Source organism: Rhamphochromis longiceps, linkage group LG5 (genome assembly GCF_057381845.1).
Source record: "Rhamphochromis longiceps isolate RC_006_pf linkage group LG5, R_longiceps_female_GT1.1, whole genome shotgun sequence".
NCBI lineage: Eukaryota > Metazoa > Chordata > Actinopteri > Cichliformes > Cichlidae > Rhamphochromis > Rhamphochromis longiceps.
In genome coordinates, this window is record NC_140561.1 from 30,838,015 (window position 1) to 30,862,710 (window position 24,696).

Sequence of the window (24,696 nt, forward strand, 5' to 3'; positions counted from 1 at the left end):
GTTGTTGCTGCCTGTGTTTGAGTAATTTCTGTAACTGTGAGACATCTGCTGCTGCCTATCTTGGCCAGGTCTCCCTTGAAAAAGAGGTTTTTAATCTCAATGGGATCTTCCTGGTTAAATAAAGGTTAATAAATAAATAAATAAAATAAACTTTAATGTTAATATGATATAACTTAACTAGACTTTTGATTTGGTATTCATGAAATATTTATTATAAAAAGAAAAATAAACTGGAATACTGCCAGTGCTACCCCTAGATTTCAAACTCCTACGTCCCCTTGTTTTTGAGTTATCGTATTCATAAACTTGCCAGGCAGCGTGGTACCCTGACCCATCAGTCTTTTAAACCTGAAGGGTAAAAATTACTTTGTTATTAACCTTTTGTTATTTACTTTTTAAATTGAACTCATCTCATATCTCACCATTAGCTGACAGAACTTAATGCAGTGCATTCAGGTCTACATACACGGTGTAAAGTATAATACTCTCTTTAACGACAGTTATTTTATTTTTTAGGGGCATCCTATCCTGTTAATGATTTCAGTCTCTGGTGTGAAACATCAGTCACTTTTCCAAAGTGAATGTGAGTGTCATATGCTGTGGGAGTGTCTGGTCGGGCATGGTCCAGGTTCCTGTCATCCGTCCTTTGGGGTGGAGTTGGCCAGCTCATCACCTGTTTTCAATCTCCGGGGCTCCACCTAGAGGGTTTTTAAGCCAGCACTGCCTGCCACTCCTCGCCAGTTTGTCCTGCTACCATCTGTGGTAAACTTGGCCTCCTCTGTGCTCAGACTCTGTATACCTGGATCATGGTTTAATGTGTTTTCTGTCTCCTGCATTCTTCAGATTCATCACCCGTCGCACTCACCAGTAGTGCTGGTTCCGTCTCCATCCTGTTTTTCCGTCTGCTCGGAACCCAAGGACCACATACACAACTTCTCCTCAGCCTGCCCTTCAGTCCATACTCTCCACCTCTTTGGAATCTGGACCGGACTCTCCCCACTCTCGATCCTCTCTGGAATGCTCCCATGGCAGCCTTTCCCCCCGCTTAATAACCAGGGTCTCCAAGTAAGCCCAAGACTATCCACTGGCACTCCATACCGCTGTCCCTTACTCGTTTGTCACTCAGTAACACCCTTCTCCTGTGTTTACAGAAAGTTCCCGTTCGAGTTCTCCCTGTGCTCTACGCCTGTTTCCCCGCCCACGGATTTCCCTTAGTTTCTGCGAATGGTTTCTGTTAAACCCAGTTCTGTTCACGTTTTTGTTCCTTCTAATAAATTATACATAGTTCGAGCAATTGAGTCTGCTTTTGAGTCCACCGCATCCTTGTTTGTGACAGTGAGAGTATTTTTTCCCTGCTGGATCCCTTTTCCAGGTTCCAAAGCACAGATAACTCAAAACATTGTTAAGTGGTTTGAGTTCCCGCTGTTAATTTTAACGTTGTGTAAAAACATCAGCCTATACGCAGTTTCAGAAGGCTGCCTCTCATCTGGCTGACACATTTATTGTAAAGCCCTGTTCCTGAAAGTCTCACATATATCTGAGCTCCCATCTTCAAGAGTAAAGAGAAGCCAAAACCAACATTATGTCTTCTAAATTCAACATTCATGTGTCATAAACAGCTGTATGAGGCACAAAACTGGCAGTAGATAAAGCAGAAGTCACAAATGGCAGCCTCCGGGGTTCAAGGGCCACATTATGAAACCAGGAGCATATTTTCATTTCAAAAGCCTAAAAAAGAACTGATTTTTCCATTTGCTAATTTCAAAGTTGCCTATTTTCTTGCTATGATGCAAAGTATCGAGAATCCATCACGGCTAAAGTGAAGCAGTGACCCACATGTAGTAATGTTAACCCCAGTTATTGGCCATGACCAAAAATGCATTTCAAACACATTCATCAATTAGAAAATTTTAAGATAAATCTGCTGGCGTTTTTTTTTTTTTTGTTGTTGTATAAAAAGATAAAAAGATACATGGATTTAAAAAAGCTGCCAGCACCACTGAGATAACTTGCAGCGACTGACATGGATGTGCCACTTTTGGTGATAACCGTCAGTGCACTACAGTAACAACCGTGAGTTATTGTGATCGGGAGCACCTTGTTATTATTATGTTATGCAGGTTTGTAGATTTTATGGGACTCTGGGGGGATGTGGAAGGACGCTTCTCCATCTGATTAGGTGTGGAAACTCCCCGTGTCTGCAGGAAAGGCCGCTAACATTGAAACACGTACCTGGAGAGGGTGAAGCAGTGTGTGTGTCCATGAAGGAGTTTTACTATATCTTGATTAATTTACTGTAAATCTAAGGTCTGTACAGACTTCTCCCAGTCTGTTTTATAAATATATATTTGGGGTTGTTAATGGTTTTAGTACCATGGTGAAAATAATGATTTATAGGCCCAGCTGAAGAGCTTTTTTCTGTGACATGCTGGTACATAATTATATGTGGGATACTTGTAATTATTGTATTCGTGTTGCTAAAACACCAAAAAAATTAAAATAAATAAAAAACAGAAAAACTCCCCCCACATGTTACATAAGAGCTATAAATTGATTTGGATGTCACTGAGTGAAATAGGTATTTGAGCCCCTACTACCACAGGCTGTGTGCCTGCAAAGATTACAATCAATCAGTCAATTAAAGAATTAGAAATAGTCCTGATCTCAATGAGTTATATTTATGACCCAGACCAAGACAGAGTTTTAATATATCTGAAAGCCTGATTCTTAGCCTTGTACAACCTAACTGGAAAACTCAAATACAGTTTTATTTGTAGTTATCTATTGTTTTTATCTGATTTAACGGTCAGTTCAGATAAAATGATTATTGTGGGTGAATAAAACATCCATGTAGATGCTCAAAATGACAGCATCAACATAGCATTCAATCTATTATTAGACTCAATCGGCTTCTCTTAAAATGTAAATGAGCCCACCCACCACTTTAATCACACTCCGGATCTTGTTCTGACATATGCCATATAAACTGAACATTTGTTCCCTGAAAAGCCTCTTTTGTCTGATCATTTATTAATAATATTTTCGATGCTGGGGTTTTCTCTGTATTCTTCTCGTAGGGTCTTTATCTTACAATATGAAGTACCTTGAAGAAACTGTTGATTTAGCGCTTTATAAATAAAATTTCATTGTAGAAAGCACGACTGTCCACAGAATCAATTTCTTCCAAGCCAACCTGTCCACCACTGGAGAAGACCAAGGAGCTGTCAAAGGACATCAGGTACAAGGAGTTTTTTAATTATCTGAAGGCAGTTGGTACCACAGTCACCAAAAACATGACTGCTAACACACCACGCCATCATTTATTGAAATCTTTCAGCACCTGCAGAGTTCCTATGCTCAAGAAGGCACACGTACAGACCCGTATGAAGTTTGTTCCTGAACATCTAAATGACTCAGAGAAGGCTTGAGAGAAAGTGATGTCAGATTAAACCAAAATTGAGCTTTTTGGAATCAACTCCACCCATCAACTCTGGACAAAGAGAAATGCTGAGTATCAACCAAAGAACACCAAGCTTAAGCTTAAGATTGACCATGGACCAGTCTTTCAGCACGACAATGACCTAAAATATACTGCCAAAGCAACAAAAGAGTGGCAAATCTGTGAAGGGGGCTGAAGCTTCAAGTTGCCAACCAGCAACCAAACGGATGGAGTTTCTGTGAAGAAGAGTGGGCAAAAATCCCTCCTGAGATGTGTGTGAACCTGGTGACCAACTACACAGCCCATCTGTGGCAGCCAGAGTTCTGACTGGGTTGTATAGGATCAAATATGTATTTTACTGTCATAAAAAATGAGAGGCTGTTCATTTCTTTGTAAGTGAACAAACATACAAATTCAGAAGGAGATCATATAATTATTTCCCCCACTGTACATCACGTGGAATCAAATGGACCTGGTCGGACTTGCTGACACTGGCCTTACATGGCTCAAAAAGGAAGGGAACACTCGATCATCACAGTTTAACACAAAGTCAGTTAAACGTCAGGGATATCAAAGTGTGCAGTCAGCAGGCATAAACCACTGCGAATCCATGGAGCTGCTTTGGTGCAAATGAAGCAGACAACAGGTGCACAGCAACAACAACACAACCTCCAAAAAGAGAATTCAAGGTTCAAGGTTCTTTATTTGTCAAATGCATAGTTATACAAGTATAACACACAGTGAAATGTAACCTGACACGCTCCTCGACATGTGCAAAAATGGGGGGGGGTTGAGGAAGAACATTATATATATATATATATATATATATATATATATATATATATATAGTATATAATGGCTTAGCAGGTAGTGGCCACAGACCAAGGCTCTCTCCTTATCCCGCCTGACTGATTTTTTCCTCCAGTTTTGCGTTTGTGCACCTGTTGTCATTTTCATTTCGTCAAAGTAAGAATAATAATAATAATAATAATAATAATAATGGATACTTTATTGATCCCCATGGGGAAATTACTTGTTTTTCTCTGCATTTGACCCATTCACTCAGTGAAGCAGTGGGCAGCCCACTAAGCAGGCGCCCGGGGAGCAGTGTGTAGGGACGGTACCTTGCTCAGGGGTACCTCAGGGTAGCCGTTAAGTGGATTCGAACCGCCGACCTTCCGATCATGGGGCGACCACTTTACCTACTGAGCTATCCCTGCCCCCCAGAAGCAGATGAAATGGATTCACAATGGTTTAGCCTTCCTAACTGGACAGATTGACATCCCCTGAAGTTTTAAATTACTTTGTTTTAAACTGTGCTGATTGAGTGTTTCCTTAATGTTTGGGGGGGGGGGGGGGGGGGGGGGGGTGTTTAGCAGTGCACATGTCCCCTGTCTGGAAACTAAACGCACCAAGCCTACCTCCACATGTGAGCTATTTGTTACAATTTAATTTTGGATTTTTGTTGTTAAATGATAATTGACCCTCAAGCAACCAAGCTATTTAAGCCTAAAACAACAGAGTTTATGACTCCATTACAGTTTACATTACGGGAATAGATACAGGTTCGCCTTTCTGCTCCAGCTGAGCCTAAACAATTTTAAGCACTTTGAAAGCATCGGGGCAACTTGGGGTTCAGTATTGTGATCAAGGACACCTCAGACAAGAAAAGCCAAGGATCAAAGCACAAACCTTTCAATTAGTAGACTCTACCTCCTGAACCAAAGCCAACACAATAATCAAGGATACCCACACAACTTTTCACGAAATTGTGGTACGAGATATTTTTACAATCAAAAATATGAGCTTTAACCACTTGAAGATTAAAGTACAACTTTTGATATGTCACTGCAGGTGAATATACCAAACCAGGGCCAGCAGAGAAATAATCCCAGGATAATGCCACCATGCTTCACACTTCTCAGTGTGTATGCATGACAATTAACCTTCTGCTTTTAAACTACATCTGCCTGGCAAAGCTACTGTAGTGCTACTGAAGTAAAACCTTGAATACAGGACTTTAAACAGAGTATTTTAAAACTGTGGTAAGTCTATGTTTACTGTCAGTTAAGGATATTACATCGCCCATCTTTCCAAATAAGAGTTGTGTGTGGAGTCTTGTGTCCTAGCACTAAACATCCTAGTGTGTTTAGTGCTGCAGTGTTTTCTCGTTAGTGCTTTGGAGAGAGGCTCAGAGTGCAGAGGAATGAGCTGTTAATAATAATGAGGTCAATCCGAGAAAAATTGCCCAGAGTCACACTAGCCTCGAATAACCAACTTTACCTTAATGATGCTTTCATACTATTAATATTTTCTTAGTTACAGCCCACTGAAGTACGCAGAGGTGGCTCAATTTTTTTTAACATTGATCCCTGATGACTTCTGAAGTGAAGGAGCTAACCACATGAAATGTTCTGAACTAATAAAATGCTCAGATTTGGCTCAAATTACGACCTAATGGCCAGCAGGATTTTTCTGAAGAGCATGTGTAGACAAGCAGATGGGAGTTAATGAAAGAGGGTTGCAGAAATTGAAGTAGTCCCTCTCAAATCAGTAGATGCAGGGTTTTGTTTCCCTTACCTCTATGAGTTGGTAGAAGCTGCTGTAGCCATAAACTGAAGCTGCTGTGGTTAAGTTCATCTAACACAAAGAGAGAAAGAGAGATATCACTATCTGCTTCCAGTAAAGATTATTCATTAAATAACTGTAACCAAACCCAACGCACCATTTTGGGATTAATCGGCGGTTTCTCCTCCAGAGCGTAAGGTGTCAGCATCAAGTCGATGTGGTGAATGATTCCATTAAATGTGGTGTAATCGCTCTTCACGATCCTCGACCTGTTGTTGATGAAGATCGAATCCTGCAGGGGGAGAGAGACTGTTTATTTCCTGATGACTTCCCAAAGGTACTTCCTAGTTAAATTCAAGAAAAATCATTAAAAATGAAGGGTAACTCATTAAAGTAAAATCAAATGGGCTGATTTCTTGGGAGCTTTAGATTCACCTCAATATTTTATAACTTTAACATTTAAAATTAAGGGTTTTTTAAGGATGCTAACCGTGAATGGTGTAACCCAGGATCAGCGGGCCTATTCCAGAAACCAGGGCCCCAGTCAAAAAATCCCATCCCTTGTTTTTCCCTAATCACGTTTCTTGGACTTTTATGGAAAACATCAATAAGATGAAGGAGGTAATAAAGGAAGCACTGAAGCAACTCTCCTTAGTATTCTTTTAATCTGACCAGACACTATTATTAGGGGCACTACACTAATAATTCCAGGTCTTTTCACTCAGTGAGGAATCTTTCTAAGAAAAACTGACTATTTAAACAATCCCAGGTTTACAAACAAACTAACACTGATCTCTGTGGTAGGAAAATCTGAGTTTTTGTTCCCATAGCAGTTTTAATCAACTTGCCCTGAGTGAAGCTCGTGCATGGGTCATGAAAAAAGCCATCATAAGTGGCGCTCAACCAGTAAATAAGGAGCAGAGCCTTCAATTTCATCCAGTGGACCAGGAAATATGAATGTGTGCCAGTGTGGGCTATTTCATTTATGTTTACAAAAATATGAGTGGATGAAAGAGTAATTTCACTTGAGTACATTTTATTTAGCAATAGACACAATATTCAGCCAATTTTCTTTAATAGATGATAACGCTGGATTTCTAACAAATGTTAAATCTTTTAATAAATGTATTAATTCACCTGGCAAACCCTGGTAAAAATGCAGGTAAAGAAAAAATATATATCAAAGCATTCCCGGTAATCAGGGTCTGGCATATCGAGACATATCATGGATTAACATTTAGAAAGCTTTCTCTCTAATATTTATTTATTTATTACTTTTTAAAAGTTTGTAAACAGCAAAAAACTGGTGTCAGACTTTCTGCTGCCTGGATTCACAGATGAGATTTAGTTCATTTTCAGTGACAGCTGCATTTCATTCATCCTCACTCAGACATATTCACATCATCTCTGGCATGATTTAAAAACTATGACAAGAATGTTCTGACTGTGCAGACGCTGGTTGGTGTCTCACAGGCCGAACAAGGAGAGTGCTGATCAGAAATGCAGCCAAGAGGCGCATGGTGACTCTGGACGAGCTGCAGAGATCTACAGCTCAGGTGGGGGAATCTGTCCATAGGACAACTATTAGTCATGCACTGCACAAAGTTGGCCTTTATGGAAGAGTGGCAAGAAGAAAGCCATTGTTAACAGAAAACCATAAGAAGTTTGCAGTTTGCCACAAGCCATGTGGGGGACACAGCAAACCTGTGGAGGAAGCTGCTCTGGTCAGATGAGACCAAAGTGGAACTTTTTGGCCAAAATGCAAAACGCTATGTGTGGCGGAAAACTAACACTGCACATCACTCTGAACACACCATCCCCACTGTCAAATATGGTGGTGGCAGCATCATGCTCTGGGGGTGCTTCTCTTCAGCAGGGACAGGGAAGCTGGTCAGAGTTGATGGGAAGATGGATGGAGCCAAATACAGGGCAACCTTGGAAGAAAACCTCTTGGAGTCTGCAAAAGACTTGAGACTGGGGCGGAGGTTCACCTTCCAGCAGGACAACAACCCTAAACATGAAGCCAGGGCAACAATGGAATGGTTTAAAACAAAACATATCCATGTGTTAGAATGGCCCAGTCAAAGTCCAGATCTAAATCCAATCGAGAATCTGTGGCAAGATCTGAAAACTGCTGTTCACAAACGCTGTCCATCTAATCTGACTGAGCTGGAGCTGTTTTGCAAAGAAGAATGGGCAAGGATTTCAGTCTCTAGATGTGCAAAGCTGGTAGAGACCCTAAAAGACTGGCAGCTGTAATTGCAGCAAAAGGTGGTTCTACAAAGTATTGACTCAGGGGGCTGAATAATTACGCACACCCCACTTTTCAGTTATTTATTTGTAAAAAATGTTTGGAATCATGTATGATTTTCATTCCACTTCTCACGTGTACACCACTTTGTGTTGGTCTTTCACGTGGAATTCCAATAAAATTGATTCATGTTTGTGGCTGTAATGTGACAAAATGTGGAAAAGTTCAAAGGGGCCAAAAACTTTTGCAAGCCACTGTAAGTGGCAGAAAACGGATGGATGGATTTTGCTCAATAATTTTACATTTTCAAATGATGCTGTGACTGCTCCTTTATAAAGCTGAGTACAGCTGCTGTGCTCCAGGGATTAATAAGGCATAAAGTGGTTGGAGTGAGAAAAAGTCAAGTGTGACTTGAGAAAAATTAAATAGTTCTTAATGTTTGTTTTACACATTTAAATCCATATCTGTGAAGCTACATTTCTGTTCTACTGAGGAGTTAATAATCTGTGTATGTGCATTACCCCTATCAGGCTGAAGTGCAATGTGTGTCCTGATACTGAGACAGCACGCTCAGTGGTTTTGAAGTCATTCGAGGTCAGAATCTCACAGGAAACGATGTGGGAACGAACCAGATCCTCAATATGACCGTTCTGCTTCCAAACATTAACCTAGACACACATACACACAGACACACAAGTCAGTCCTGTAAAGCAAAAACAATAAATGCCACATGCTAAAGTGATACAGCTAGGGTAGGGTGGCACACATTTAAGGTGAGACTGGAGACGTTAATGTCACACGAAAAAGCAGCAGCTGCTGCACTCACAATGGAGATGTTGTTGTTTTCCTCTACCGGGACGAAGACAGTGTATGGTCCATCACCATAAAGACCTGAAATGCCTGACATCTAAGAAGCACAAAAACAGTGACGATGGATGAGAATCAGATGGCTCAAAAGTATTCATCCCAAAGCAAGTCCAGGAGTTTGTTTGTTTTTTTACTTTAATTTTTTTTCCAGCTATTTTCCCACACAGTGTCAGTGCAACAAATTTATAAAATATGTGTATAAAATCAAGGATGAATAATAAGTTAAGGTCTCACAGTGATACTGAGTTTTGGTGCCTGGTTTTATTTTCATTTCTATTTTTGACCCAATGTCCATTTTCTCATTTCCTAAATTCCTCCTCCTCGATTCCTCTCCTCGCATCTTAGCCCTCCCACCACACATGCAAGTGGAGGAAGTGAGGAAGAGTCACGAGGAGAGAGGAGTCAAGGCATCAGGTGTTTATCGAAATGAGACATCCTTGCCTTGGATGTCAATTTGATGTGACATCTGAACTGTATCACAGGCTGAAGGTAAAAACACCTGTGCAGTCTGGATTACAGCTCCTCCTGCAGCCCCCTCTCCTCTCTGGCCTCCTTTTAGAAACTGAGACATCCTTCACCTTGGCGCTCTGTGATTAATTTCTAGATCACAGGCATAACAGTTTTTGTTTCTGACCACAAAGGTAATCAGCTTAGACACTCATTACTTCATTAATAGAGGAGGCAGTCTGTAAAATCAATAAAATATATGCAAATTCTTTCTTCGAGGTAAAATAAAAGGCATCTAATTATATCTGGACTTTTTCTATCTTAATTGCCTGAATTTAATCGTGTGCACTCTTTGAAAGTCAAACTTCACTTTATAAATGGTGAAGTTTTATTTTCAGTGTCTGGCAGAGGCTCACCATCATCATTTGACGAAAGAAGGCGTTCTCTTTCTGACTGGACACTTCCTGTAAAGCAGAAAACAGTGCGATGTTAGGGGGAGAGGAGTGGGGAGGCGCGGGCGCTCAAAGGAAAGCAGGAAGTTGAAGGTCATGTGACTTACAGAGTTGGTGCTTCCCCGGCAATTAATGCCATCACCTATATAGCCTCTGTGGCAGGTGCAGTTCCTCTGCCCCATGCCCATGTACTCACAGCGAGCGTTCCTGCTACATTCACCGTTGTTCTGCACACAAACACAGCATGAGTCTTTTAACAGGAATGCCACAAAACAAGGGTTTTAATTTCTAGTTTTGTTAGGATTAAACATGGCATCAGGTCACAGCATCAGGAGGTCAGGACTTTGACTGGATCACTGCAGCACTTTGAGTCTTTGTTATGTCAGTCATTCTGTTGTAGATTTGCTGCTGTGCTTGGGACCATTGTCTTTCTGCATGACCCAGTTTCAGCCAAGATTCAGCTGATGGACAGATGGCCTTACATTTGACTCTAGGATACTTTGGTGTATGGAGCAGCTCACAGTCGACTGATCTGACTAATGGTTGGTTGTTCACATGCAGCTTTACAAACATAAGCTGTGCTGCCATGTTCCTTTTAGAGAGAAAAGGCTTTCTCCTGGAAACCCTTCCGTAAAACGGATCGTGCTGTAGGTGATGAACATTTGTTGACAGGATTCAAAATCATTTGATGGAAATGAAATTTATCAAGCTAGTTCTGTTTGCCGAACAGCTCATGTGCCACTTAACTAACCAGATCAATATCCCAGAAGTTTAACGCCACACTCCCATTAAAAAGTGTTGCTTTAGGTTTTTTTTTAGCATTGTCTTTCAGGACATACTGAAACTCTGTCCTCAAACTAATCTCTACAGATAAATCAGTGCAGAGGAGCAAAATTAAAAATCAACCTTTTTTTAATTACTCACTCTTCTCTGCAAAAACACATAAATTTAAACAGGTATTTGGAGATAATTAAATAGCTTGCATAGGAATGTGTCTGTCAACATATTATCCCTGCTAAGACACATGGACAGGACTGCTGTAATAATGCTTCTGTTGCCACAGAATTATTTAGATGGCATCTGAAATATTTGGATAATATTTGGAAATTTCCTAGAAAAATCTGTTAAATTATGTCGATTAAGGTTCCTGATGACGACCACTCAAGTCTCACTCTAATAACCTGGAATCTGAGAGGAAGAGCTTAATGTCTCCTTTCAGGAGATTTCAATAATTTATGAAGATACCCAGCTGTGTGAGCCGAGTGCAGAGCTATGTATATTCTACCCTCATAATTAGAGACTGCAAATGCAATATAAATCCCTACTGCTGTATAATGACTACAGGTATTTAACTGACTGAAGAAACCAGGCCATGCAGCTCCCCTGCAGCACCCAGGTGTGCTGAGTACTTTCGTATTCAGCAGCCAAATTAACGACTTATTGCCTTAAAACATGAAAAGATTATCTACCGCTCACATAAAATAAGTATCTGTTCCCATATCACCTTCAGGCATTTAAAACATTTAAAACAAGTGTCAGTATTTTGCTACAGAGCAGAATAAAGCACACACATACATTTCTGCAGGGGTTCACAGGCAAACAGTATCTCCCCGATCCTTGGAAGCCCAGCTTACAGTTGCAGGAGGTCTGAAGATGAAACCAAAGCAGAAAGAGGAAACAGTAAGTCACTAAAACTGTCATGGTACTGGGTCTGTGACCCAAGGTTTTGTGTTTGTTGGTGAATTCTTTGATTATGGTTATTCATGGTTTTGCTTCTCTTCATTGTGTAGTGCTTGTGTTACATTCTTAGTTCCTAGAATTTAGGTTCCTGTCACTTTGTCTTCCCCATGTTCCACATCGAGTCACTCGTCTCCATGTTGCCTCTGTCTCCCCTGTCAGCTGTGTCCCCTTGTAAAGTCTTGTTTGTCTGAAGTCATCAGCGTAGGGACTAACACGTTATTAAGTAACGCATTACAGTAACTACGTTATTATTGTGGTAACGAGCACGGTAACTAGTTATTATGCCAAAATCAGGAAAGCATTAACCGTTACTGGGATTTAGATAGGCTCGTTATTTGTTACTTCGTGTGGTGGCTATCACGGAGCTTCCACAGATTTAGTAGCATTAGCAAGTGGTGGAGGCCAGCAGGTGGATGAGAGAAAGGGGAGGCAGGAGGGGAGGCAGGAGGGGAGGCAGGAGGAGAGCCCCGAGGCGGCCGCCGGTCCGAGTGTCAGGTGAACTGAACTTCAGGTAAGAAGTTATGACCTGCAGTCTATCTGGGTCAGATATAAACCAAGTTTAGGTGGAGTTTATTTTCGTTGTGCTGACTTTTTCGTACTGCGTGCTAGCTAGCATGACTGAGTTTGTATATGGCTGAGCGGGTGCTATGATGATGTTAAACTTTATTTTTTTCACAAGGTTAATTATGATGATGCCAACCATCCCCTAAAAAACGGAATCGTCTCGTATTCAGAGAAAATATCACGCGTTTCATATTGAGGTGAAAAGGAATGCAGTTTGTCCCGTTCTTCAGCTAGAATGGAAAAGACACAAAGCTGGAGTTTTTCTGCCTCTTCTTCTCTCATTCTCTCCCCCTCCCTCACATGTTTCTACTTCAATCATGAAACTGATCATTGATCCGCTGATCGGCTTTTCTCTCTTGTTTGTTTATCGCCCACATCGCGCCAGAAAGAGGAAACCAGCGGATGTTGCGCTAAACAACAGCAGCACGTTTAAGCTTGATCAGCTGTTGTTAGAATTGATTTACTTATTAATTTCTAGTATCAGCTGATGTTTGCTGGAGCCACAGCTGTAAAAGCTGCTGGTCATGATATTGGTTTGGATATGTGGTGAGAGGGAAACATGAAGATGAGACCAGGAGATGTCCTTACTGAATCATCAGAGCTGAACAGGTGATGGAGAAACAGGTTTACCTTTTAGGTGACATGAATGAGTTGAAGGGAAGTTATGAACTGTTTCTGAGAGACAAATAACACCAGAATCCTTTTCTAAGTAGCTGGCAGCTGGTAACTGTGCAGGGGCGGGTCTAGCAAAGTGTTGCCAGGGGGCCAGGTAGGGCATTAACAGGGAGAGGGGGGCAAAAAGAAATACTTTTCATTCTTATTCTCATTTAAAATGTCTCGCTTTTAAAAAAATTAATTATCTGAATCTTACAACAATTGATAGATTGATGCATATATACCATCAAAACAGTGAACATCACTGTCACAATAGCGTTTGTTTTCATTCAAAGGCTTTATGATTTTTCCTATAATGGCGGGCTCTAGTCAAAATGCCCAGGTCGATTTTTTTGTCCCAGTCCAGCCCTGTATGCAGCTCATCTGCAGTCTGGTATGTGGTGGCAGATTTCTTTTCTCATTTATTAATTGCATATTTAATTATATCACATTAGTTATAGTAATATCACTTTCTCACTTTACCATAGTAAGAGCACTCCTGCCACTACTTTACATGCATGTGGAAAGTTAACACAGTGAGGCCATTGTAATGGGAGACATTAAACAGATAGTGAGGCTCCTTCTGCTTATCAGGGATGTAAATCCTTAGGTGAAGGCTAAGCAGAAAACAAGGTCATAATTCTCTCTGTGCGGGAGGCAGTATAGCCCCCCCGTGAGAGGGGCCAACATGTAAGAGTTTGAGGAATGTTCTTTGTCTGTGTCTCTGTGTATAAGATGTAAGGGAGGTGGCCACAATTCAGAGATGGTCCTGGTGTTTCACTAGGATGCTCTCTCCACATTGCAATGCGTTTATTAAACCCACTTCAAATCAAACTCACTGGGTGTGTTGCAGGTTATTTTTAACATTTCCATAACAGGTATTACCTACATCTTCCTATTCGGTAGGCAGAATTTCCAAGTTTCCGAGTACAATCGAAAGCACCACAACTGCAGTTTTCGTGTTGGATGTAAAAAGCGCACATGACGCTGTGACGTAGGCTAGAATCATGGCGGCGGTCAACGACAGTCCAGGCGTGGGATTTCTCTTGTGGAAATATGCACATTATTTTTTCCTTTCTATTGGTAGGTGGCACAGTGCACTTGTGGCAAGTAAGCAAGCTAGAAGACTGGTACTCTTGCTGGGTATCCAGTTACGGAAGCAACACATTAACAAGAGAATTTTGAGTAAAACCAAAGTTACTTTCGCTAGTAACTCGTTACTCTGAAAGTAACGAGTAACTTGAAGTAACTGAGTTACTTTTGATAGAAGTAACTAATAATGTAACTAAGTTACTAATTTAAAGTAACTTACCCAACACTGGAAGTCATTGCCTGCACCTGTCCTGTGCTTCCTGTTTTATTTTGATAATCCTGGTCCTGTGTGCAGCATATCTAGTTTTGCTTCCCTTTGTATCATTATGTCTAATTAGTCCCAGCTGTGTTTCCCATTTCCTCGTTACTCCCTTGTGTATTTAAGCCCTGTGTTTTCCTTTGCCCTTTGTCGTATTATACCACCGTCGTATTGTAAGTCTCTCTATGTTTCTAGTTTCCCAGTGTTTGGTTCCTAGTTTTCATGTTCAAGATTTTAGGTTGTTTTTTGTGAGTTTATGTCTACAGAAGATTCTCCCAGCAATAAAACTGCTGCTTTTTGTTCACTTTTTTCTGCAGGTTTTACTATGTAAAAGTTTTTACTACAAAAAAATGAGAAAATGATATTCTGTATGTTGCAAGTAACATATTAAGGATATCTTATCTCCTCGACATCACATGGACCTAAGTGGATATGCAGTTCCTGTAATGGCCACTTGAGGCTGCCTCCAAAAGCGACTCATTTTAAAATGCTAAACTAAATGCTCTTATGGGTGTGGCTACTTTAATTGACAAGAACTGTGGCCAATTGCTGTCAGGAAATCATCACACTAGCATTAAGCCTTGCTCTAAGTTAAATTCTGGTACTTTATTAGTCTGTTATTGGCCCTTATTAGAAATATCTGTATCTGTGTGTTGTACTTGAATCAAATCAATCCTTACATCCAAATAAAGTCACTTCTGGCTCAAAAGAACCAACACAGCCAGAGTCCAAAACCAACACACTGGCTGCATTTATCTTTAAAACAAAACCTGTGGTTTAGCGGAATTTGCCACTTGGTCAGGTTTAATATGCACGTCCACCTGTATATACATGACAGAATATAAGTGCTAGTACCCCTTAATTAGAGTCTTTTAATTCAATACCTATATTGTGTGTTTGTAGTTAAATGTCTTTCTTTCCGCTTGATTATTTATCCTCATTTGTTTCACCTGCACTCTGACTCATCTCCACTGCTGATTGGCTGCTGGAGGATCACCTGCACTTGTTTAAAGCCAGAGAAAGGAGAGCACGGTGATGGGCTCTCTCCGTCTCACTCTCTCATTCACTCCACTTGTTTTTCTGCTTGTTTCAGTCTTCTCTATCAACTATTAGCCGAGTTGGGAGTTACCTGCAGTCTTGTTTTCTGTTTCGGTTCATTGACCTTGCCAATATTGGTTTAAGGCAGAAGCCAGAAAGCAATGGCCATCTGGGCAGCTGGTTCCCGGGGTCCTTCCTCTATTGTTTTCTTATAACAGGCTGACATGTGTTCATTCTTTTCAGTTATTTTTTGTTTGTAAAAAAAAGTGATTGTTGGATCTTGTATGACTTCTTTCATGTTGTTTCTTATCAATTAATTTTAACTTCACTATGAATCTAGATTATTCTGCTTTTTAGTAACTTCATATGCCAAATGAATTAACTAAATTAATTAATTCAATTAATTAAATGGATTAATATTAACAATAAAAGCACAAAAATATAACTGATAGAATTCAGGACACTAAAAATAACATTCAAAAACAATGGACAAATAATACAGAATTATAAAATTTAAAACTTTTTACTAATTTATGGAAAAAATATTAGTTTTGTGCCATGTATTTATTATTTTGTCACTGTCAGTCTGTTAAGAAAAAGCTATATAAGTATAAAAATGGCAAAGAAATAATTAAGAGAGGTTTATTAAGGGCCTCAGGTACAAAGTTAGCTCAGTGTTACTGGGGTCTGATGTTTTAATGCAGAACAGTGATGTCTTACAATGTTGGGTCCTGCTCTGATGCACTCCGCATTCTTGTGGCAGCCTCCATTGTTGATCAGACAGCCGTCAATCTCTGCGAAGAAACCAAAGGATGGACACAAACATTTATTACATCACCTTGCTTTTTTCTGAGATATGCAAAATACATGCTGAATGAGGACCGATGATTTGAAAACATAGTTTTTTTGTTTTCACTTCATCGGTCAGGTACAAGGTACAAAAAATAGCAGGGAATACAGGTGAACTGTTTTCCACTGGATCAAAAAAATCATATAAAACCTTCCACTCAAAAAATACATAATGTGAGATTATTCTGTTATTATATGTTATCTTATAAATTCTCTGCCTCCTGCCTCGCATTCCAGCTTCGAAGTACAACTACTGGAGCTGTCCGGTTCCCCCCGGATCTTCTGTGCAGTGGTGTATCGACCTCCGAAGCGCAACAAGGATTTTATCCGTGAATTTGCTGATCTTTTAGGATTTATCTTTTTAAATTATGATCGTGTTCTTATTTGTGGTGATTTTAACATTCATATATGCTGTGAGGAGGACCTATTGGCTAAGGACTTTCTTGCTCTTATTGACTCTTTTAATATCACTCAGTGGGTGAGAAAATCAACCCACACTAAAGGGCATATGCTGGACTTGGTATTGTCGTATGGACTGGATATTTGCATCACGGACATTAATGATGCTGGGATTTCGGACCATTTCCCAGTTATGTTTGATGTTCAGTTATGCAATATGGAACTGAACTCTGAGGGTCCACTGAACCTATCGCGTCTGATTAATTCTGAGGCTGTTGCCCTTTTCTCTGCGGCCTTTGCTCAGTAATGCACCTCTCTCGGTTGATGGCGTAGTCAACTCTTTTATTTCTACATGTTCTTCTATTTTGGACACTGTGGCTCCAGTAAAGACTAAACGCCGTAAAACCTCTCGCCAACTTTGGCTAAATGAATCCACCCTCGCTCTTAGACGTGAATGTCGTTGAGCTGAGAGGAGATGGAAAAAAGATCAACTTCAGGTGTACCTTGACATCCTGCATATGAGCCGGTCTAAATTTCAGAAGGCTGCCAAAATGGCAAAAACTTCTTTTTTGTCAAACATTATTGCGACTAATAGTCACAATCCTCGAGTTCTGTTCAAAATCTTTAACTCAGTGGTTAATCCCTGCTCTGATGTTTCGATGGGTGCCTCCCTGGCCCTCTGCGAAAAATTTCTAAATTATTTTATAGATAAAATCTCAGTGTTAAGGGCCCCACATTCTCCGGTAGTAAATCAAGCCCCAGTTTCTGAATGTTCAACGGTTTTTCAACAGTTTGAACCTGTGTCATTCTCGACTTTAAAGGAAATAATTAATAACCTGAGAAGCTCAAATTTTCTGCATGACATTATTCCTTCTCGTATCATTAAAGATGCATTGAATACAATCGGGACCTGTATCTTATTTTTAATGAACTCATCACTGTCATCTGGCTATGTTCCAACTGTCTTTAAACATGCAGTCATGCAACCTGTTATCAAGAAAAGTAGCCTTGATCGTAACACTCTAGCAAATTACAGGCCGATTTCTAAACTCCCCTTCATGTCAAAAGTTTTAGAGAAAATAGTGCTTCAACAACTACAGACCCACTTAGAGAGAAACGGTATAAGTGATAAATTCCAGTCTGGATTTAGACCGCGTCACAGCACCGAAACTGCCCTACTAAGAGTCTTCAATGACCTTCTTCTAATCGCCGACTCTGGGCACTCTGCGGTCTTAGTTCTATTGGATTTGACTTCAGCCTTTGATACGGTTGACCATGATATCCTTTTGGCAAGATTGGAACAAGTAGTAGGCCTTAAAGGAAATGTTCTATCTTGGTTTAAATCATATTTCTCTGAGAGGTCGTTCTCTGTCATGATGGGAAAATATTCCTCTTCTTCTGCCCGTTTTCGCTGTGGTGTGCCCCAGGGCTCGGTATTGGGTCCTGTGTTGTTTTCTCTGTATATGCTGCCCTTGGGCTCCATTTTTGAAAAACATAATGTCTTTTTTCACTGCTATGCTGATGATATTCAAATCTACCTCCACCTGACTGGGGATGTTTCATCTTCACTACATCCTCTGTTTGATTGTCTGAGCGATGTCAAAGACTGGTTATCACGTAACTTTCTTACTTTAAATGAAAAGAAGACAGAAATTATTGTTTTTGATAGAAATATGCCTCTGGGACAACTGACTGGCACATTCGGGCCTGTTGCTAACCACCTCACTGATGCTGTTAGGAATCTTGGAGTTTTCATGGATAGTTCCTTCAAACTAGATAAACAGGTCTCTACTGTGGTAAAAACCAGCTTTCACCAACTACGCCTAATTTCTAAGGCTAAACCTTACATACCACACAAAGATCTGGAGAAACTCATTCATGCCTTCATCGCTTCAAGACTGGATTATTGTAATTCTCTCTACTTGGGCCTACAATCTTCTCTTCTTCAGCGTTTGCAGCTGGTCCAAAATGCCGCAGCACGTCTCTTGACCGGCACTAGAAAGTACGATTCTATCACCCCTGTTCTGGCAAATTTAAACTGGCTTCCTATTAAATACCGAATTGATTTTAAAATTTTATTGTTTACTTACAAAATTCTAAACAATATGGCACCTGACTACCTAGCTGATCTCCTCTGTCTGTATAGCCCTCAGAGAGCACTAAGATCATTGGGCCAACTGCTCTTAGTGCAACCTAGGTCTCGGCTGAAGACCAGAGGAGACCGTGCCTTTGCCGTTGCTTCACCCAGGTTATGGAATACTCTTCCTCTTCATATTCGCGCATCAGATTCCATTCAGTCTTTTAAATCACGTTTAAAAACGTATTTGTTTAACCTGGCATTCAAGGCGAATTAGGGTAATTTACATCTGGCTTTGCATTTAGATTATGTAATTATTTTATATTTTATTTATATCTGTAATTTATATTTTATATTGTGATTTTTATCTGTATCATGATTTTACTGGAAAGCACTTTGGTGTACTTTGGTCTTTAAAAATGTGCTATATAAATAAATTTTGATTTGATTTGTCAGCAGGAAGTCACCCCCCCCCCCCCCACACACACACACACACACACACACACACACACGCTCACACATGCATAAACACACAGACGCAGTGTTTTAACCTTTTGTGACCATAAGGGGGTTTTACAATGGGTGTTTGTGTAAACTGTGTGTCACAGAATAAAAAGGCTGCAAGCGGGGGTTGGGGTCGGAGTCGTTTGAGACCGAGGACAGAGTGCTGTTGTTCCCCTTGCTATAGCAGGTGAAAATCGATCGATCACTGTTCTTTCTTGCTTTCTGAAGTAGCGGGCCTGCTGAGGTGCAGACCCAACACGGTGTACTAAACATGAGTAATCAATGTACTATGTCCGCATGTATGGAAGGTGTCGCCCTGACACCCTGAACCATTTTTGTGCACGCTTTGAAACAGAAAACTGGCAGCAGAGAGACGATCTACCTTTCTGAGCTAGAGGAGCAGTAATAGCCTCTTCAGGTGAGCTCTACACTGAGGAAAACCAACACCAGCAAGGCTGCAAGACCGGACAGGGTGTCAGATCAGACTGTGAAGTGTGAAATTTGCTGACCAATCTGTAGTTTCTCCGGGGGGGTTTCAGACAGTTTCAACCTGTCACATCAGGTTGCTGTCTGCCCCAAATCTTTCATTATTGCCTCTGTGTCTAAAAAGTCAGCTGCCACCTGCAATGTGATTACTGCACTGTTGCACTGACCTCAGTAATTATGCAGCACTTCAAGGACATCATCCCTGCTGGTATTGAGAGCCATCAGTTCACCTATACAGGGAACCAATGCACAGAGGATACAGTCTCAATAGCACACAGCCTGGCGTCACCTGCAGCTGAAGTCAACGAATAGCATCGTTGACTTCAGCTGCCTTTAATACGGTAATCCTGGATAAACTACCACTGAAGCTTCACAACATGGTGTTGTCCACTTCGATGTGCTCCTGAATCAAGGACTTTCTCACCGGTAGGCCTCAGGTGATGAGAATAAGGGACTGTACATCAGCCACTGTGTGCTCAGCCCAGCTCTCACATGACTGTAGTGTCATTCACTGTTCAAATACCTTTGTGAAGTTTGCAGACACCACCATAGAGGGTCTCATGTCAGATAATGAGACTCTCTACAGAGAGGAGCCCCTGTACCTGCCATTACTGTGTTTACCTCTGCAGCAACGATCAAAACCAGGTGTGAAAATGAACCCGGGTTCAATTTAAACGGACTAAACAGCAAAGGTTTGAAAGCACGGCAGAAGAGGGAGAGCTGACAAGACAAACACAGGCTGTCAAAATATCATTAATGCTACATCCGAGGAAAAGGAAATAACAACACTTAACAGGAAGTGAAAATGAGAGTCATGGAAACATAACAGGAAAATGTGAATGAAAGAAGCCACAAAAATAACTTGGCAAGAACCCAGGACTGTGATACAGCTGTTTACTGATGCAGTTTTTAGCCGTGCTGTATTTTTCCTGGAGTCAGTGTTTGAGAACATGGATTGACATGTGATGAATTTACTGAGATTTTCTTTGTTCTGGTGGTTGATTTTGTCATCGTTGTTTGAAATAAATAAATAGTGTAATCGTATAGGAAAACTGTAACAACTTAGACCTTGCCTATGCTTGTATTGCATCATGTGTGCAAAGGCAATTACATGAAATAGTTAAATCTATTGTCCATTATATACTTGTGTTTTTCAATTCTGTTTTACTGGGAGTATTTTTAACTGTAAGTGTCTGTACTACCCACAGATTTTCCTTTTTAAAAACATATACGGATAAAACCTTCACTACTAGCCAGTACTGACATTGGCCAAAAAACAGAGGAAAAAAGTTTAGGACCTTTATTGATTCTTCTTCTGTCTGAAATCATTACTTGAAGGCGACTTCAGCATTTCCAATAATGTCTAAGAACTTTGATCTACAAAACCTCTTGGTCTTGGTGGATTTATAGAGGTCCAGGTTAGGGTTTAGGACCACATACCGAGGCAGATGACCCCATCTCCAGTGTACCCCTGTTTACAGGTACAGGTCCTCATTCCCGCTGCCACTTTGGTACAAACGGCAAACTCTGAGCATCCGCCGTTAGACCGGCTGCACAAATCCAGCTCTGAGAGACAGAAAGAGAAAGATGAGGAGAGCGTAATCACACTAAAAGACAGGTTTAATGACGCTGTGTGTGTGTGTGTGTGTTTGCCTTTGCAGTAGGTTCCGTTTCCTTCATATCCAGCCGTGCACACGCAGACGGCAGCTGTTCCCTGTGGCCCTGTTATGCAGCTGCAGCAGAAAAACAAACGGCTCAATATGTGTTTCACATTTTTACTGAAGCTGAGAGCTGTGACTAATAATTTCTATCATTACAAATCATATTTGTGAACAGCGCCCTGCATTACTGTTTATATTCTGTAGTTTTCTTCGCATCATTGATCCTATTACCAGCACAGAATTGAATTTCTAGCCTAACACATATCTCACTGCCGTGGTGCTCCACTGTTGTCAAAAAAGGATTAAAAACACTCAGTGAGCTACTGTTACAACGGACCGCATGTCCTTTCATTACTATGAACACACGATGAAAACACTATAGACTCAATCTCACAGACTAGCCCCATCAAACAAACTTACAAAAACCCATCCATCATATAATAAAAGCACATCTCTACAGATTTTTTTAAACACGTTTTTAACATTTAGGGCAATCCAATAATGAAGTGTCTGTGTATTTTAATGCTAAAAAATTATCTGCAAGGTGGTCATTATCTTATGCCTGATCCGTGTATGTTTATGCAGCCCTTCAAGCAGAGCCTTTCTGATTTTATCTTGTCCAGTTCTGAAGCATGACATCTTATTATTTTAAAATCAGATATCACCAATGACGGATGTATTCGACTGATAAACCAAGGGCCCGATACGCCGATAGAGATTTATGGTCTCTATGGGTGACCCCCTTCATTCAGGGGGTCGCCCCCTCCTGGCCATTAGAAAGAATGCATGTTTAAGGGACTTCTACATGGTGCCTTAAAACCACTGGTCCCAAACCCACAGGCCACTGGTCTGTGAGTCGTTTGGTACCAGGCTGCGAGAGTTGAAGCTCAGGTGTATAACTTGTGGTTTTCAGGGTTTTTATCAGTTTTTATCATTATTTTTTTTAAATCGTTTTTATCGTAAACTCTGTTTCCCTGGGTCTTTCTTTACGGATAAATCTTCTTTTTGGTAACGGTACTGGTTTTATTTTGTTGTATTTATCTCCAACACCTTAAAGGCCGGTCTGTGAAAATTTTGTCGGACATAAACCGGTCCGTGGCGCAAAAAACGTTTGGGACCACTGCCTGTATCAAATTACAGATTTAGACCATCCTTTGCCCTCCTGTATCCCCTGCTGCATTTGGCAAACAGGAAGCTCCGGTAAATCTCTGCCTTCATCCAGCTACTTCAGTCAGCAGTGAAATCATCAATAAATGTAATTTCATCTTCACTGGCAGCAATGAGAAAACCTCCAGCATTTTTGAAAAAAAAGAGGTGCTGCTTTGGGTCAGGAGCAGTTCTTTTCACTGCTTCCATAACAGAGCTTTTGTGGACTGCAGCTTGGCCTGCCTGTTTTTGTGTCAAGGTCACAGAGTGCCTCAGGTGCATTCCTCATGTGTCTGGCAGCCCGGCCCTCCTCTCACTCCCCCGGAGCCCTGATTGCTGATCAGCACACTGCACACCTGCTCATCAACTCTGCAGCATATCAAGCCTGGTTCTTCATCACTCATCACCAGGTTGTTATTTCAGCCGGTGCTTGATGAAAGTTCTTCACCATCATGAACTCTGTGCATTTGACTCTTGTGTTGATTCTGATAGTCGAACTAATCTGCTACCCATCTCATGCGCCTGCCAGCCAAACCAGACATGATCTCACCCCCTGCCTTCATCTCCACTCAGCACTAGTTCCCCACCCACCAGCTTCCCTCAACCCTCCCCTGCTGTAATCCTCCTCCACCTCCATCCACCTCCACTCCCTGACTGCAAACAATAAACTCTTTCTTATTCCTTCTACCTTCGATTCTCACTGTTGATCCTAAAGTCAGGAATGCACACAGGTATGTGTCGGCGATCTCACCCAGATTAAGAAACAAAAAACAAAAATCACACTGGCAGCAGAAAGTTCCATCTGTACAGACGTGGCGCATATTTTTAGTGACGGAGAACAGAGAGCTGCTTCCAAAATACGCTGCGATACATCTGTCAGGATGTGGGCGCAGAAGGGACCCTAATGCAGGACAAAGTTAAACAAAAATTAAAAACGCATTTACTGGCTGATGCACAGTCCAGAAATAAACAAAGTCTGCAAAATGGGAACCAAAACCACAAAGCAGAAATCTAACTAAACACTGAGATCTTGGAAAACAGGAGAAACATAAGCAGCACAACAGGGAGCATTAGTGAACAATCTGGCAAAGTCAAAGTTAAACACTGGACTATGCAGAATATATATACCTTAGGGACTAAATGCGGATCAGAAACAGGAGGGGAAGGAGATGAAAATAAAAGTAATTGAAAAAACTTGTAAACAGTGGACTAACTAACTTAATAACAGACAGCGAAGCACCAAAGACTCAAATCATAACTAAGCTAAGAACTAGAATAGGAACTGATGCTTAAAATAACTACGGAGTAATAACGAAATCAAACAGGAACGCAAACTTCAACCAATACCGATCAAAGCTCTAAAACTCAAAAGCTGCAAATGAAAACCCACACAAATATAACAGCATCTGATCGACTCAGTAGTATGTTCTTGAGTAGTATGTTCATGTACTAATTCACTCAGTAGTATGTTCATGAGGGAACATTTCCTGGTTGAAACATGAGGATTTTCCGCCTCTGACCAGGCGGGATTTATGGCCGGCAGGCACTCATATGACAATTCAAGACGCCTCTTGAATATTATCCATACATCGTGCAACTCAATTCCAGAGGTTGTGGTATCTCTTGACGCGGAGAAAGCTTTCGACCGCGTCGAGTGGAGCTTCCTCTATGAGGTGATGGATAGGTTTGGCTTAGGGGCTGACTTTATTCTCTGGGTTAAGCTACTATATTCCTCGCCATCCACCTGTATTCGTACTAACAACAACTTGTCTTTGCCTTTTCCACTTGAAAGGGGCACTGTGGTGATGTGTGGGTGTTCATGTGCCAGTGGGGTTTTGCCAGTAGGGGGCGCTGTATTTGAGAGGGCTCATGAATGCCTCTATAAAAGAAGACTGACTTGTGAATGAAACAATAAACAATAAAAATGTTTGAAGCAGACGCTCGCGAAACACAAGTGGATGCTGTGTAATTATTCAAAGCTATACGAAGACAACACATGGTACCAGGAGTAAAAGTGGGAGAGCGGAAGCGATAAATAGCTCAAAGTTCTGTTTGAGATGGAAAGTTTGAAGCCTCCGGAAGGACTGAAACTGGTGGGGAATGTGGACGGCAACTGGCGGTGTTTTAAGCAGCAGTTTGAGCTGTACATGGCTGCCATGGGACTGGACTCTAAACCCGATGCCAGGAAGATTGCATTGCTGCT

At 41.0% G+C, this 24,696-nt stretch overlaps 1 protein-coding gene across 2 annotated transcripts in view; it reads right to left on the reverse strand.

Moving 5' to 3' along the window:
• stab1 (stabilin 1) overlaps positions 1–24,696 on the reverse strand; it is a 185,484-nt gene that overhangs the window by 92,858 nt on the left and 67,930 nt on the right. For both annotated transcript variants that reach the window (XM_085407157.1, XM_085407156.1), the window contains 10 exons: positions 21,340–21,419; positions 21,127–21,252; positions 16,092–16,165; positions 11,600–11,671; positions 10,132–10,251; positions 9,989–10,036; positions 9,085–9,165; positions 8,780–8,926; positions 6,165–6,299; positions 6,020–6,079 (listed from right to left, as the gene is read on the reverse strand). In XM_085407157.1, the coding sequence (XP_085263283.1) occupies positions 6,020–6,079; positions 6,165–6,299; positions 8,780–8,926; positions 9,085–9,165; positions 9,989–10,036; positions 10,132–10,251; positions 11,600–11,671; positions 16,092–16,165; positions 21,127–21,252; positions 21,340–21,419 (943 nt within the window). The remainder of the gene's footprint in view (positions 1–6,019; positions 6,080–6,164; positions 6,300–8,779; positions 8,927–9,084; positions 9,166–9,988; positions 10,037–10,131; positions 10,252–11,599; positions 11,672–16,091; positions 16,166–21,126; positions 21,253–21,339; positions 21,420–24,696) is intronic.